At 45.5% G+C, this 15,443-nt stretch overlaps 1 protein-coding gene and 1 long non-coding RNA gene across 4 annotated transcripts in view; one reads left to right on the top strand and one right to left on the bottom strand.

The window, feature by feature from the left end:
* Positions 1 to 10,049, top strand: part of RECK (reversion inducing cysteine rich protein with kazal motifs) — a 79,440-nt gene extending 69,391 nt beyond the window's left edge. For all 3 annotated transcript variants that reach the window (XM_060199194.1, XM_060199195.1, XM_060199196.1), the window contains 4 exons: positions 1,248 to 1,458; positions 3,362 to 3,435; positions 6,220 to 6,375; positions 8,378 to 10,049. In XM_060199194.1, the coding sequence (XP_060055177.1) occupies positions 1,248 to 1,458; positions 3,362 to 3,435; positions 6,220 to 6,375; positions 8,378 to 8,599 (663 nt within the window). In that variant the 3' untranslated portion in view covers positions 8,600 to 10,049. The remainder of the gene's footprint in view (positions 1 to 1,247; positions 1,459 to 3,361; positions 3,436 to 6,219; positions 6,376 to 8,377) is intronic.
* The window catches only part of LOC132540836 (uncharacterized), a 29,751-nt gene that overhangs the window by 12,592 nt on the left and 1,716 nt on the right, over positions 1 to 15,443 (bottom strand). The gene's annotated exons all lie outside the window — the stretch shown is intronic.

The raw sequence follows: 15,443 nt of genomic DNA, 5'->3' as shown, positions 1-15,443 counted from the left end.
TATTTTAATCTTATGGGTTGTGAATTTTGTATTCGTGTCAAAGTAATAATCCTAAGGACAACCCACTGAGGCTTCCCACGTGTTCTGCTAATCTGTATCCTGCCCCTCCCTGGAGGAAATCCTTACATTCTGTCCAGCATCCCCTGCTCACAGCCATCTGACACTTAATCCGATCGCACCTAATACATTGTTTTTCATTTTCAGGAAAATCCCTTCTTCAGCTATGCCCTTGGGCTTACTTTTTCTGACCCTACGTTCCAACTGCATCTGTACCTGCTGCTTTAAACTCTTATCTCCTCTTCTCCCTTGTTCCCTTTTACTGGCTTCAATTTCCTGGTACATAATCTTTTTTAAGTGCAATTTTGCAATATATATATAATTTTTATTCATTTTGGGTAGAGATGGAGAGAAATTAAGAGTGGAGAGGGAGGTAGGAGAAGAGGGAGAGAGAGAGAACTGCAACACAACTTTACCACTTATGAAGTCCCCCCTGCAGGTGGGGACAGGGGACTTGAACCCAGGTCCTCATGCATTGTAATGTGTGTATTCAACCAGGTGTGCCACCACCCAGCCTCTGGTACATATTTTTTTTATCAAGTCCATTTTAAAAAACATATATTTTTATTTACTTATTAGAGGGAAATTGAGAGGGGAGATAAGGAGGGGAAAAAAACAGACACCTACAGCCCTGCTTCACCACTTGTGAAGCTTCCCCCCTGCAGGTGGAGACCAGGGGCTTGAACCTGGGTCCTTTCACACTGTAATGTGTGCACTTAACCAGGTGCGCCACCGCCTGGCCATTCCAGTACATATTCTTAACCTGCCTGGTGGATCCTGAGGCTCCCCACTCTTATCAGTCTCTCCATCCTTCCCACCCCTATCTCATACCCAGCATGAAATGATAAGATCTCTGTATTTTTATGAATATAAATATATAAATATAAATAAAAAATATGATAGAATGTGTCTTCTTCAAAGAAGCACTTCTGGAATAATAAAAATAATTTTCCCACATAGAATGAGGTCCCAAGTCCTAGAGAAGCTGAGAAAATTCATTCATTCATTGTGGAATGGCTTACTGTTTCCTAGTCCTACTTTTAGCCTGGTTTAGTAATATAGTTAAGTTAGGGGCCCAGAATTTATACCCATCTCTTTTTTTTTTATCCTGTCTTAAAATAGACTTCTCTTGGCTAGAAAAAAGCATCCCATAGAAATGTCTAGGCTAAATGTGACTTGTCTGCCCTCAGCCCTTCTGCAGAGCCACGGAACCCGTCTGTGGGCACAACGGAGAGACCTACAGCAGCATGTGCGCTGCCTACTCAGACCGGGTGGCGATTGACTACCACGGGCCCTGCCAGGCCGTGGGCGTCCTCTCAGACCACAGTTCTGCTGCAGAGTGTGCGGCGGTCAAGTGTCCTTCACTCTCAGCAGCTGAGTGCAAACCCATCATCCCGCCTGGTAGGCTGGTGGCATTTGGGGTGGGAAGAAGTGGGGTTGGGAGAGCCTGCCTGGATGCTTCCAGAGAGCGAGTCACTGAGAAGAGAGCTGACCAGCTTGTTTACAACACCCCACCACCACAAACCTGACTGATGCTGACTAGATGTATTGGGTTGTCTTTAAAAAGCAGTGAACTCACTTAGTCATCAACTGGCCTGGTGATATTTTTTAAATATACATAAAGATTTATTTTATTTGCTACATATGAGAAAAAAAGTTTCGGGGAGTAGGTGGTGGTGCACCTGGTTGAATGCACATGTTACAGTGTGCGGGGACCCAGGTTCGAGCTCCTGGACTCCACCTGCAGGGGGGGAGGCTTGACAAGTTGTGAAGCAGGGCTGCAGTGTCTCTCTGTCTCTCTCCCTGTCACCCCCTTCCCTCTCAATTTCTGGCTGTTTCTAACCAATAAATAAATAGAGATAATAAAAAAAATTTTTTAAAGAAGAAAGAATCAGAGATGAGAGTAACAAGCTTGAGCAGCACTCTGCCACATGTGGTACTGGGAATCAGACCAGGCATCTCAGGCAGAAAAGTTGAGGGCCTCCCAGTTGGACGTCTTTCCCCAGTCACAGGCCCAGTGGTTCAGTACGAGATGGCAGTGGCTGGGGGTAGCTTGCCTACAGGGCATAGGTTTGGCATGTGGAAGGTCCTGAATTCAGTTTCGGCACTGCACATATTAGAGATAGACAGCAAAGCAGAAAAAGAGTTGAGAGAGAGGTCACAGCACTGAAGCAAGTCTTCTTCCATGCAGGTCATCGTAAGTGGTAGCAACTTACTTTCCAGCCATGTACTTCTCAGTTCAACACAGGAAGCAGAAGTGACTTTCTCCCGTCTGGCCAGAACAGATTCACCTGGACTCTAACAGATTTCTTCTTCTATCCATGAATTCATCCAGTCTTTACTGGGTGACCACAGGTGTTAAATATTCTTACAGCACCGGGGGCACTGCGCTGAACAAAACAAATCTATTTTTTCACCTGGAAGCCATGCTCTGATATTTTTTGCTTCCCTTTAAGATAACTTCACTGACTAGGGAAGTGACTCAGTAGGTAAATGACGGGTCTTTTATGCCTGAGGTTCTAGGTGTCTCTTATGCCAGAACTAAGCACCACTCTAACTTGTCTCTCTTCCTCCTCTTACGAAATAAAACTGATCTTTATGTCAATGACTTTAAAATTATTTTTATTTTTTAATTAAAGTCCAACCCTCTTGGAGTTTCTAAGGCCCAGGAAAGCACTCACCTGGGACTGCCCAGCGAGCTTTGAGACAGGGAAGGGTCTAGCTGCCTTGTCTCCTGAAAGGCCGGCACTTCCTTTTCTTCCTCATACCACAACTGCCTCACCTCAAAAAGTAATAAAGGATAAAAAGCCAGGACAGAGGAAGAATTTTGGTGAATGTGTGAGCTTGGTCAGGGAATGTATCTAAAAGTGTCATCACGGGAGTTGGGCTGTAGCACAGCGGATTAAGCGCAGGTGGCGCAAAGCACAAGGACCAGCATAAGGATCCCAGTTCGAGCCCCCGGCTCCCCACCTGCAGGGGAGTCGCTTCACAGGCGGTGAAGCAGGTCTGCAGGTGTCTTATCTTTCTCTCCTTCTCTCTGTCTTCCCCTCCTCTCTCCATTTCTCTCTGTCCTATCCAACAACGATGACATCAATAACTACAACAATAAAACAACAAGGGCCACAAAAGGGAATTTAAAAATAAATATTAAAAAAAGTAAAAAAAAAAAAAAACTAAAAGTGTCATCACTAGGAAGGACAGCCAGGACTCTCCTAACCCGAAATGGGGGGCTGGTAATTTTATCGACTGTTTCGAACTCTTGTTTCTAATTCTGAACACACTTAAAATGTTTTCTACCTTGCAGGTGCTTGTTGTCCTTTGTGTGCTGGGATGTTGAGAGTTTTATTTGACAGAGAAAAACTGGATACTATTGCTAAGGTAATTATGCTTCATATTGCAAGTCCTGAAGAAGCAGTGTTAAACATCTCGGAGGGGGCTGGGCGGTGGCACACTGGGTTAAGCGTACATAGTAAGAAGAGCAAGGACTGGCTCAAGGATCCTGGTTCGAGCTCCCAGCTCCCCACCTGCAGGGAGTTGCTTCACAAACGTGCAGCAGGTCTACAGGTGTCTCTTTCCCTCTCCCTTTTTATCTTCCCCTCCTCTCTCAATTTCTCTCTGTCCTATCCAATAAATAAATAAATAAAATTAAATAATGGCCACAGGAGCAGTGGATTTGTAGTGCAGGCACCAAGCCCCAGCAATAACCCTGGAGGCAAAAAATAAAATTTTTAAAATAAAAATAAACCTCTCAGTAGTCTGACATGGTAGAATATTTTATCTCATTTAGAGGTGAAGAAAGTCTTTTGCAGGGAAGCGGCTTGTCCGAGGTGTAGCTCACGGCCCAGCAAGTAGGGCTGGAAGATAGGCTGTTCTTTGCTTTCTTCCACACCCCAGTCTGTGTAGTGACCTTGCTCTGTGCATCCCAGTTCAGCTACGCCTTTCATTAAGAGAAAGCATTTGATTACGTTAACAAGGGAAACGTTGGCATTTTGGTATGATTGGTATATGAGTTTAGTGTTTGTCACATTGTCTGATGAATGTATTTGCCATTGTGTCTCGCAAACAGTAAGCCTTCAGTGTTACCTGTGATCAGCTAAGATAACAACAGTGACGAGTGATGGCAGCGTGAGCTGCTAGCACTGATTCTAAAGAATGAACGAGCCAGACATGTAAAACTCGAGTAAAATACGATGTGTTCACTTGGGCTTTTGTAGCTCCTCGAGCTAGCTGTGTACAATAGGTCTTTGTAACTGCTTGCTCTCATGAGTTTGTCCCTTTGTACAATAAAAGGCTGTATAATAATTTTTAAAGGCTCCCCTGCTGACACAGTAAGTAGTAGGACTGAAGGCAAAGCCAGAGACCAGACTGATGTCAAGGCTGCGTGTGCTCACAGCCCCTGGAAGCAGTGGTCTGGTCCGCACTGGCCATTTCCCCTCCCCTTTTCTGTGCCATCACTTTACTTCTTCCTTTTGTGGAGATTGGACTCGAAAAGTGCAGCAGCCAGTGGCCTAAGAGGTGGGACAGTGGGAAAAGGGTTAGCCTCACAGGGACCAGGCAGTGGCACAGCTGGTTAAGCGCACATACCACCATGCATCAGGACTCGGGTTTGAATCCCTGCTCCCCACCTGCAGGGGGATGGCTTCTTGAGCGTTGAAGCGGGTCTGCAGGTGTCTGTCTTTCTCTTTTCCTCTATATCTCCCTCTCCCCTCTCAATTTATCTCTGTCTTATCAAATAAAAATAGAAAGAAAAAAGTGGAAAAAATGGTCACCAGGAGCAGTGGACTATTCATAATGCAGGCACCGAGCCCCAGCAATAACCCTGGTGGTAAAAAGAAAGGGGAAAAAAAGAAAAGGAAAGAAAAAAGGAATTAAGGAATGAAGGAAGGGAGGAAGGGAACAAAAGATTAGATTCTCAAGCAGGAGGCCCTGAATTCGATCCTTAACATCTATGTGCCAGAGTGTTGCTCTGATTCTCTCAGTCTCCCTCTTCCAGTCTCTCCTCTCTCTCTCTCTCTCTCTCACACACACACACACACACATACACACATACACATACATACATAAATCTTGAAAAAAAGAAAAAAATGTTACAGCAAGTCTAGTGACTACCTCAGAAACTATCTGCATTTTATGTAAAATATCTATATTCTTTACAGGAAAAACTATTTCCCTATGACTTCCACTCAGAACGGTCACATAAAGGTGGGGGGAGCACCACGGGAGACAGCTCTCATGGTAGGGCGCACACTTTGCTGTGCTCAGGGACCCACGTCGGTCCCAGCCAGCACACGGGAGCACTGCAGGGAGGAAGCTTCACAAGCAGTGGAATAGTGCTGTGTTCTCTCTCTCTCTCTCTCTCTCTTTCCTTCTTTAGCTCTTTCCCTCTATTTACAAAAAGAAGAGGATGAAGAAGAAAAGAAACAGTCAGAGTCCCCTGGTGGCAGTGGAATCATGCAGGCTTAGAGCCCCAGCAATAACCTTGACAGAAATAAGGGCGCGGGGAAAGGCAGGAGGTTGCCTGATCTACCTCATGCAAGACTCAGGCTCAGCGCCGCCGTGGTGTCCTTCCCTCCCTCCCTACACCCTCCTTTTCTCTGTCTCTCTCCACCTGGAAAAAAAATCAAGTCATCTCAAAGAAGTGAAGCCCTAGCCAGCAAAAGCAAATAAAAGTTGTGTTAAGCAGAGTCGGGCTGTAGCGCAACAGGTTAAGCGCAAGTGGTACAAAGTGCAAGGACCGGCGTAAGAATCCCGGTTCAAGCCCCCAGCTCCCCACCTGCAGGGGAGTCGCTTCACAGGCGGTGAAGCAGGTCTGCAGGTGTCTGTCTTTCTCTCCTCCTCTCTGTCTTCCCCTCCTCTCTCCATTTCTCTCTGTCCTAGCCAACAACAATGACATTGATAATGACTACAACAATAAAACAGCAAGGGCAACAAAAGGGAATAAATAAATATTTTTTAAAAAGTACTAAAAAAAAGTTATGTCAAGCATGTTTATCTTGGCTCTGAAGTCGGGTAAATCTCCCTCAACCAGCAAAACAATGTCAGTTCTCTGCACCCAAGGGTCTCTTGATTAAGAAACTTGCTTGACTTAGGCAAGATAGCAAGGCAGTAAGAAATGTTTCCTTTTGTCAGGTAGTGGAATTGTTTTGTTCTGTTTTTCTCTAGGTCACAAACAAGAAGCCAATAACAATTCTGGAAATACTTCAGAAGATCCGCACGCACGTGTCTGTCCCACAGTGTGACGTGTTCGGCTACTTGAGCATTGAATCGGAAATCGTGGTCCTGATCATCCCTGTCGATCATTATCCCAAAGCTTTGCAGGTGGGGCTCAGCACATGCTCGCAGCCATCTTGTCCCATTCAGGTTTGCAGGCTAGAGGCGGCGCACATACCAGGAAGGGTGGTGGTCAGGGAGCAGGAAACCAGAGCCCAGTGAAAAGTTTGTTAGGAGGGAGAAAAGCAGTGTAGCCTCTGAAAGTCAGAGGTCACTGTGAATCCCCTGCTCCTGGTGGCCATTTTTTTTTCCTTATTGTATTCAATAGGACAGAGAGAAATTGAGAGGGGAAGGGGAAACAGAGAAGGAGAAAGAAAAATAGATACGGGGGTTGGGTGGTGGCGCAGTGGGTTAAGCGCATGTGGCGCAAAGGGCAAGGACCAGAGTAAGGATCCCAGTTTGAACCCCCGGCTCCCCACCTGCAGGGGAGTCGCTTCACAGGTGATGAAGCAGGTCTGCAGGTGTCTGTCTTTCTCTCCCCCTCTCTGTCTTCCCCTCTGCCCTCCATTTCTCTCTGTCCTGTACAAACAACAACAACAATGGCAACAAAATAATAACCACAACAAGGCTACAACAACAAGGGCAACAAAAGGGGGGAAAAATGGCCTCCAGGAGCAGTGGATTCATGGTCCAGGCACCGAGCCCAGCAATAACCCTGGAGGCAAAAAAAAAGAAAAAATAGATACCTGCAGACTTGCTTCACCGCTTGTGGAGCTTCCCTGCTACAAAGGGGAGTGGGGGCTCAAACCTGGGTCCTTGTGCGTAGTACTAAGTGTGCTTAACCAGATGCACCACCGCCCAGTCCCCAGAGATCAGCATTTTCCAGATGGCTGAGGCCAGGTACACATTTGCAGAAGACAGGAGAGGGGGAGGGCGAAATGCTGTGGCTCAGAGTACAAAGATGGAAGGAAGGGATCTGCTCAGCACACCGATGAGGTAGCCGAGGCCCAGCAAGCATGGGACAGGAAGAGGTCCTACAGTGACAAAGCCAGAAGAGACTTGTCTCCTGAGGGCTCTCTTCTGGTGGGGAGAAAGAGCCCACCAGGGCCGGTCTTGTGGGCCTCGGTTACCCTTCCTCACGGCCTCGAGGCGAGCCACACTCACACAGTGCCAGATATCAGCAGCAGTGAAAGAGAGCTCAAGTGAAAGTGGTGAACACAAGCAGTTTATAAAGCGCCACAATGAGAAAGCTCCTTAAACCGCTTTACATTTTCATGCTGACATAGGCATTCAAAATGCGCTCGCTCTAACCTTTAGCCATAGAAAGACAGCATCTAATTGCAGGGAAGCGGTGAGCAGGGTCGCGTGGATCGCCTCTTTTTTTCCTTTTTTCTTTCGTCTTCATAGAAAGTGAAAATGAGCAAGAGAGAGAGAGAGAGAGAGAGGGAGAGAGAGATGGAAGAAGGAGGAGGAGGAGGAAGGACAAACGCAGCACAGCTCCACTGCTGCTGAAGCTCCCTTCCTCCTGCAGGTGGGGGAGGAACAACCCCGGTCTCACACTGGGTGTGACGAGTGCCTTGCGTGAGCCACCGCCCAACCCCAGATCATTTCTTATTTATTTTCTACTGATGTTTTTATTATTTGTGTGATAAAGACTGGGGCAGGAAAGATAGTATAATGGTTATGCAAACAAACTCTCATGCCTAAGCCTGTGAGGGCCCAGGTTTAATCCCTCACACTACCATAAGCCAGAGATGAGCAGTGCTCTGGTAAATAATGATAATTAATTAACAATTAATTAATTAAGACTGTAGGACAGAGCTACCTTGACTAAGCAAGGGAGGAAGAGAAAACTTTGTGGTCCTGGAGGTGACGTAGTAGATCAAGCATTGGACTCTGAAGCATGATGTCCCAAGTTCAGTCCCAGGTAGCACGTGTAACCAGAGTGATGTTTGATTCTTTCTCCTCCTTTCTCATTAGTAAGTAAAATCTTTTAAAAACGAGAAGAAAATTAATTTCCTGTGTTGGAATATATGTGGAGTTCATCTGACTTGATCTGTTCACAGGCTCTGTGTCTCCCTATTCAAAGAATCTGATTTCCTTTTCCCAGGTTGAAGCCTGCAACAAAGAGGCTGAGAAGATCGAGTCCCTCATCAACTCTGACAGCCCTACCCTGACATCCCACATCCCTCTCTCTGCCCTCATCATTTCCCAGGTACAGGTGTCCAGCAGTGTGCCATCAGCCAGCGTCAGGGCCAGACCTCCCGGCCTTTCCCTCCTCTTCCTCCTCGGCCTGGGCCTTGCCTTGTTCTTGCCATGCACACAAAAGTGACCGCCGTTGCAAAGCTCAGAAGGTTCCTCAGTCTAATTTTTCTACCTTGTGAAGGACATACAAGACTGCTGGTTTGCAGTTGAACCCTGACCAAGTGAAAGAGCTTGGCTGCTCTACTTACCACACAGTATTTTTTTTTAATCCACCAGTATTAGTAGGATTTTTGTTTCATTATTACAAATGTTATAATCTGTTTTCTGCAAATACTGTTAGTGAAAGGCAGGCATCTCCACCCAGTGAGTCCGTCGTCTTATGATTCACATGTTGCTCATTAGATACCCCCCCCCACTTCAAATCCTGTATCGCTGACAAATGACAGTCACTTCTTAGCGATATTACTCACTTTTCTACAGACTTCATGTCAGAGTCCCTTCCAGTGTTAAGGTTCCCCAGTGTAACTGTGTCTTTCTAAGAGCTAGGGGGTTGCAGTGAAGAGCCACTCTGTTAAGGTATGAAAGAGAGGTAAAGTGTGTTCAGAAGTATTGTGTGAATCATCAGGCAAATTTAAATTAATTTATACAAATTTAATTAGGAATGCTTCTATTGTGTTAAGCAAAAGCATACTGACTCTCCGACATTCACATAATCATATATCGTGACTGTCTCCTGGGTTACTGGTGTGGGCCTGTGACCCTTGTGAATGGGAGAAATTATATCCCGTCAAAGCATCTTGCATTATACATTTCTATATTAACCAGATGAGACTTCTCAGTATTCGTCTGAGTTAGAGTTTTTAAAACATCAGTCTTTTAACCAATTGCTGCTACTTATATAATTGCCAAAAAAAAAAAATGAGATGAGTAGTTCATGTAAATAATACATGATCATTCTACTTTATTCTGAGGTGAATAGCCATATTTGTAAAGTGACAATCGTGTGTGTTGGCACAGCGCCTTCTGTTTAGGAAGGCACACTTGCTGTTCTGTAATAATGCATAATGTAGATAAATGTCCTGTCAGACTTTCTTTTTTGATATAGAATTATAAAGAATCGTGATTGATATTTAAAAAATGTCGATCTAAGTATTAAAATGTTTGCATGTGTCTTAAAGTGAATACTGTCTACGGCCACACCGCCTGAACACGCCCGATCTTGTCTGATCTCAGAAGCTGCGCGGGGTCGGGCCTGGTCAGTACTTGGATGGGAGAAATTGAATCCTTTGAATGTGTATCACAGTTTGAAATAAGCTATTCAGTGTAATACTTGTTGATATGCACCTAGACTTGGATTTCACATGAAGTATTTTTTCAGTATTATGTGTACCCTCTGAAATATGTAAGGATGTACTTACGATACCAAAATGTTGTTTCCAAGCGGGCACTTAAAGCTTTCAGAATCTCTCAGTGCTGGTGTAGCATGTTTGTTGCAATTGCTTTTGTTTTCTATATAAATATTTTCAATGCAATATACTGGAAATCTTTTCTATTTTAATAAAAATTATTTTATATGATCATGTGTACTTCCAAGTAATCTGAACATTTAAAACAACATGTTGATCATTTTGGGGGGTGATGTATGTCCTAGCTCCTTCATAAAGCAGAGAAAGGAGACAGAGTCACAACTAGCCCTTTGGTGTCTGCTCAAAGGTGACACATTTCTACCTAAAGGGTCTTTCTTGTCAGCATGGGACAAGAGCCAGGTCTGAACAAAAAATATATATATTTTTGTTTGTTTGTTTGTTTTTTTACCAGAGCACTGCTCAGCTCTGGCTTATGGTAGTGCGAAGCATTGAACCTGTGACTTCGGAGCCTCAGGCATGAGAGTCTCTTTGCAGAACCATTATGCTACCTACCCTCTGCCCTGAACAAAAATTTTTACTAGAAAAGCAGTAGAAGTTCCACGCTCTGGAAAAGAAATATGAGAAATGAGATAAGCGCTGGGTTTGGAGAGAAAGCAGGTCAAGGAAGAGAAAGAGCTACGGGTTGGCTTTGCTCTGAAGATGCAATTGTGAGAACTCCAATGATGGTTCTGGGCAGCACAAGCCCAGGTCAGGCTGGCTCTTAGAGATAATACTCCTCATTTACCAGCCACTGTGATGAATGCTCATTTTTTTATTATTTATTGGATAAGGACAGAAACTAAGAAGGGGGTGATAGAAAGGGACAGAGACAAAGAGACATCTGCATCACTGCTTTGCCACTCGCAAAGCTTCCCCCCTGCAGATGGGGACTGGGGGCTCAAACCCAGGTCCTTGCACATTGTAGCATGTGCGCTCAAGCAGGTGCGCCACCAACCGGCCCCGCCAGCTACTGTGATGTGCACATTCAAGCTGCCACATAGATTAGATTGCTTGTGACTGCCTAGTGTTAGAGCAGGATGGAACCCCTGCTTGATGATTCTCTTAACATTTTTAAATGTTTGGTTGTTAGCTGAGAGCACCGAAGCCTTACTCTGGCATGTGCGGTGCCCAGGATTGAACTTGGGGCCTTCTCCAGGGAAGTGTTGTGCTTTTAGTACTGTGACTGCGCCCTGGCTGCAACTCTCTTAGCGTCCTCCAAGGGCTCAGTGTGTCAGGCTGGTGGGAGCCATAAATTGCGGTTCTGAAGACCGCAACTAATGCCATGCAGGGAGAGGGAAATGAGGTGTCGAGACTGCCAGAATTTCGCTAAGGAGGACCTAGAAAACCAGGAGGAAGCAGTTCTGGAGAAGGATGACAATATAAAAGGTGCTGCAACTGAGTAAAAAATGAATTCTAGAGGAGTCAGAGTTTTCCAGAGTCATTGCTTCATATTCAGGAGTCACCTCAGCAGCTGAGGCTGGTCTTCCCCCACCCCCTGCCCCAATATTCTCTTGCACAGGTCATTGGTACTGTATGAGAGGAAAGAAAAGAAGAGAGTCAAGATCCTGTGGCCTTGAGTAAAGAAACCAAGGCAGATAGATAGATAGGGTGAGCTCCCTATCCAGTCTTCAGAAATTAATTGGGCGGGGGAGTCACTTGGGCGGTAGCACAGCGGGTTAAGCGCAGGTGGCACAAAGTGCTAGGACCGGCGTAAGGATCCCGGTTCGAGCCCCCAGCTCCCCACCTGCAGGGGAGTCGCTTCACAGGCGGTGAAGCAGGTCTGCAGGTGTCTGTCTTTCTCTCCCCCTCTCTGTCTTCCCCTCCTCTCCATTACTCTCTGTCCTGTCCAACAACAATGACATCAATAACAAGAATAACTACAACAATAAAAAAAACACCAAGGGCAACAAAAGGCAATAATTTTTTTTAAAAAAAAAAAAGAACTTAATTGGGCAGAAATAGACCCCCAAAATAAATTATGCTGGGCAGGGTCACAGATCCATCTCTATTGCAGGGAAGGAAAAAAAAATGGATTCTGTAAATCCTGGTGATTAGATTTTCTCTTCTTTAACTCTTTTAACTTGACCTAAACTTTGACCTTGGAGGCAGTCTCTCAGAGAGCTGTCTGTCCACAGAGGGCTAGCAGCAGGACGAGATAGAGAACCAGGCTCCCCCCTACTCAACCCCCACCCCGACCCCGACCCCTTTGTTTCTGAGATCTGAGGTGATTTCAGTAACTGACCATTTTGGGTCACTGGTTTTTTGGTTTTTTTTTTTCTCTCTCTCTCTCTTTCCAGTTTAATTTCCTATTCATGTTTTAAATTCACTGATGAAGAGTGAGCCTGGGGAACAGTAGACCACTTCCCTGGACCCCAGTAAAAGCAGAATCCCAGGCCCACACACTCTTAAAGTCTATCTGAAACTTTGCCACATGCCCTCCAAGAAGGCTGTGTCATTTCCAGGTCTTGTAAATCACAAGTCTTTATTTATTCAAAACTACCTGATGGCTACTGGCTGAAAGGCATCTTACAGTCATAATAAGAACCACAAGGACTCGTCTGGCCACAATATTGACTTGTTTCCATTGTTGCACCATTTATTTTTGGTTTTCTCAGGACCTCATGCATGTGTGATGCCACCACTCTGGGAACATTTTTATTTAAATAAAGAGAAGGGGCTGAGTGGTGACACACCTGGTTGAGCGCACATGTTACAATGTGCAAGGACCCAAGTTCAAGCCCCCAGTCCCCACCTACAGGGGGAAAGCTTTGCAAGTGGTGAAGCAGTGCTGCAAGTTTCTCTCAGTCTCTCTCCCCATTCCCTCTCGACTTCTGACGACTGTCTCTACCCAATAAATAAAGATAATTTTAAAAAGAGAGAGATAGGAAGACACACCACAAGTCAAAACTTTAACTGGTGCTTTAGCAACTCACATTAATGCCTGGTTTTGAACCTGGGCCATGCACATGGTAAGACACCACCAGACTGAAACCAGCACCAAGTGGGTAGCTCCAGCCCCATCTAAACTGATGGGTCGAGTTATCATGGGAAGTAACTCTTCTTGTGTTCTCTGAGCAGTATTCACCTTTCTAGCAGGCCGTTAGCCCACAAACCTGTGAGCTTTAGGAGTGCCTCACTCAGAGACCAGACGTGTGGCTTAGAGGTACTGAACCTATCAGCCACAGAGCCCACAAACAACCACGGGATGCCTTATATGACTGACTATGGAAAAAGAGAATCAAGTGACTACTAATAAAATAATGTGTTATGCCCAGAGCAAAAAAAAAAAAATGGCAACAGAGGAGAGGCCATGATAAGTGTAGAAAGTTTCATTTATGCAAGAAAGAAGCAGGTGTGGTCTGGGAGAAGGTGCAGTGGATAAAACATTGGACTCTCAAGCATGAGGTCCCAAGTTCAATCCCTGGCAGCACATGTGCCAGAGTGATGTCTGGTTCTTTCTCATGCTATCTTTCTCATTAATAAATTCTTTTTTAAAAGAAGAAGGTCATCAAAATGTGACTTTCTTCCTGGTGCCTTCTCCAGAGACAGATCTCTGAGGAAGCTTCCCAAGGGTTCTCTGGCAGACAGTCTGGTTATCATTGGGGCTCAGTGCCTGCACTATGAATACACTGCTCCTGGAGGCCATTTTTTCTCCATTTTTGTTGCCCTTGTTGTCATTATTTTGTTGTTGGATAGGACAGAGAGAAATTGGGAGAGATAGGGAAGACAGAAGGGAGAGAAAGACAGACACCTGCAGACCTGCTTCACCGCTTGTGAAGTGACCTCCCTGCAGGTGGGGAGCCGGGGATCGAACCGGGATCTTTATGCCGGTCCTTGTGCTTTGCACCATGTGTGCTTAACCCACTGCGTTACCGCCCGGCCCTCAATAGTCTGGTTTCTTAAGAGTTGATTGTCATTGCTATCCTCAGGCACGGATATTAATTAGAATGTCTTCAACACAAGCTGCCATTTGTGTCTAGTCAAAGTCAACTAAGAGCTCTTGAGTGCCTTTACCCTCCTGGTTCTCCTGGAGGAAACAGGAGTGGATCTCACTGAACAGGCCAGGGCAGTGTGAGGAGAAGGACAGCAATTTAACTAGAGGAAGATAGTACACTCCTTAGAGATATTAGAAAGAAGAAAGCTAGAGTGACTTTACTAATATTAGGCAAAGTAGACTTCACAGAGAGAGCATCAAAATGCAGCCCTTTCTAAATGATAGAAGTCAATTTACCAAAATGATGAAAAATAATTGTCAGTGTTCACCATCTAAATAAAAGGGTTAATGGGGCTGGGGAGATACTCAATGGCTATGCAAAAAGACTTTCGTGCCTGAGGCTCTAAGGTCCCAGGTTCAATCCCTAGCTCCACCATCAGCCAGAGCTGTGCAGTGCTTTTCTCTCTCTCTCCCTCTCTCCCTCTCTCTAGCCCCCCCACCTCATTAAAATAAATAAATAAATGGGATCAACTTACATGGAGCAAAACTGACTTGACTACAAAGGACAGACAAATGTACCATCATCTCTGCAGAATTTACCATCCCTCTTTAATATTTTTAAATGTTCCTTTCTCTCTACTTGCTGTTTCTACACAATAAATTATAATATATTTTTTAAATAAAGTGTTTTACTTGTGTACTTATGTTTTATTTTATGAGAGGGAGTGAGAGATAAGAGCAATGTTCAGCATATGCAGTCCTGGGCGTCAAACCTGGGGCTTCATCCATGCAAGTGTTTTTCTCACACGGGTCTGAGACGGGTCTGCGACGACCACGAGACCCAAACCTCCAGTGAGCCAGGTCTCTACATCCACAACCACTGAAGTCAGGAAAGACTAGAGTCTCTGGAAATTAACTGAACCCTACAGTGTTGGGACTTGAAAGGGCAATGATGGATGGGGGGACAGTCAGGCAAGGCGTGGGAATTCTCCAGACACGTGTGGGAAATCTAAAGAGAGTGCTGGAATCCCATATGTGAGGTCCTGCATTCGATGCCTGGCATCTCATGTACTGAGTTATGATCTGGATAGACCGATCGACCAACATAGATATGACTGATAGATGACATGATAGACAGTCAATAGATTTTTTTTAATCTTTATTTATTGGATAGAGGCAGCCAGAAATCGAGACGGAAGGGGAGATAGAGAGGGAAAGAAACCGAGAGACACCTGCAACATTGCTTCATCACTTGCAAAGCTTTCCCCCTGCAGGTGGGGACCAGGTGCTTGAACCCGAGTCCTAGAGCATGTGTGCTCAACCATGTGCACCACCACCTGGCCCCAGTCGACCGGTTTTTAAAGTGAAGTTTAGTTTGACTGGAGGATGGGGTGAAGTTGAGGAGACTGGGTCTGGACCCAGACTTTAGAAGGGGAGGGTTTGACTTGGTCCGGTAGGCAATGAGGGACAAGAGGACAGGTCAGACTTCAGTTGCTGGAGCCTCTCTTACCCCATCTCAAACCCCACCCTACCCCCCAGATGTCACCCGCTGGAAGAGTCAAGGAGGCCCCATCTGCACCCCAGGATCGTAGCAGAAAGAGAAGATGGAGCCCCTTCGGAGTCAGTGTCAC

Source organism: Erinaceus europaeus, chromosome 10, assembly GCF_950295315.1.
Source record: "Erinaceus europaeus chromosome 10, mEriEur2.1, whole genome shotgun sequence".
In the NCBI taxonomy this organism is placed as follows: Eukaryota; Metazoa; Chordata; class Mammalia; order Eulipotyphla; family Erinaceidae; genus Erinaceus; species Erinaceus europaeus.
The sequence above is the reverse complement of the archived record's forward strand: the minus strand, read 5'-3'. Positions and strand labels throughout refer to the sequence as shown.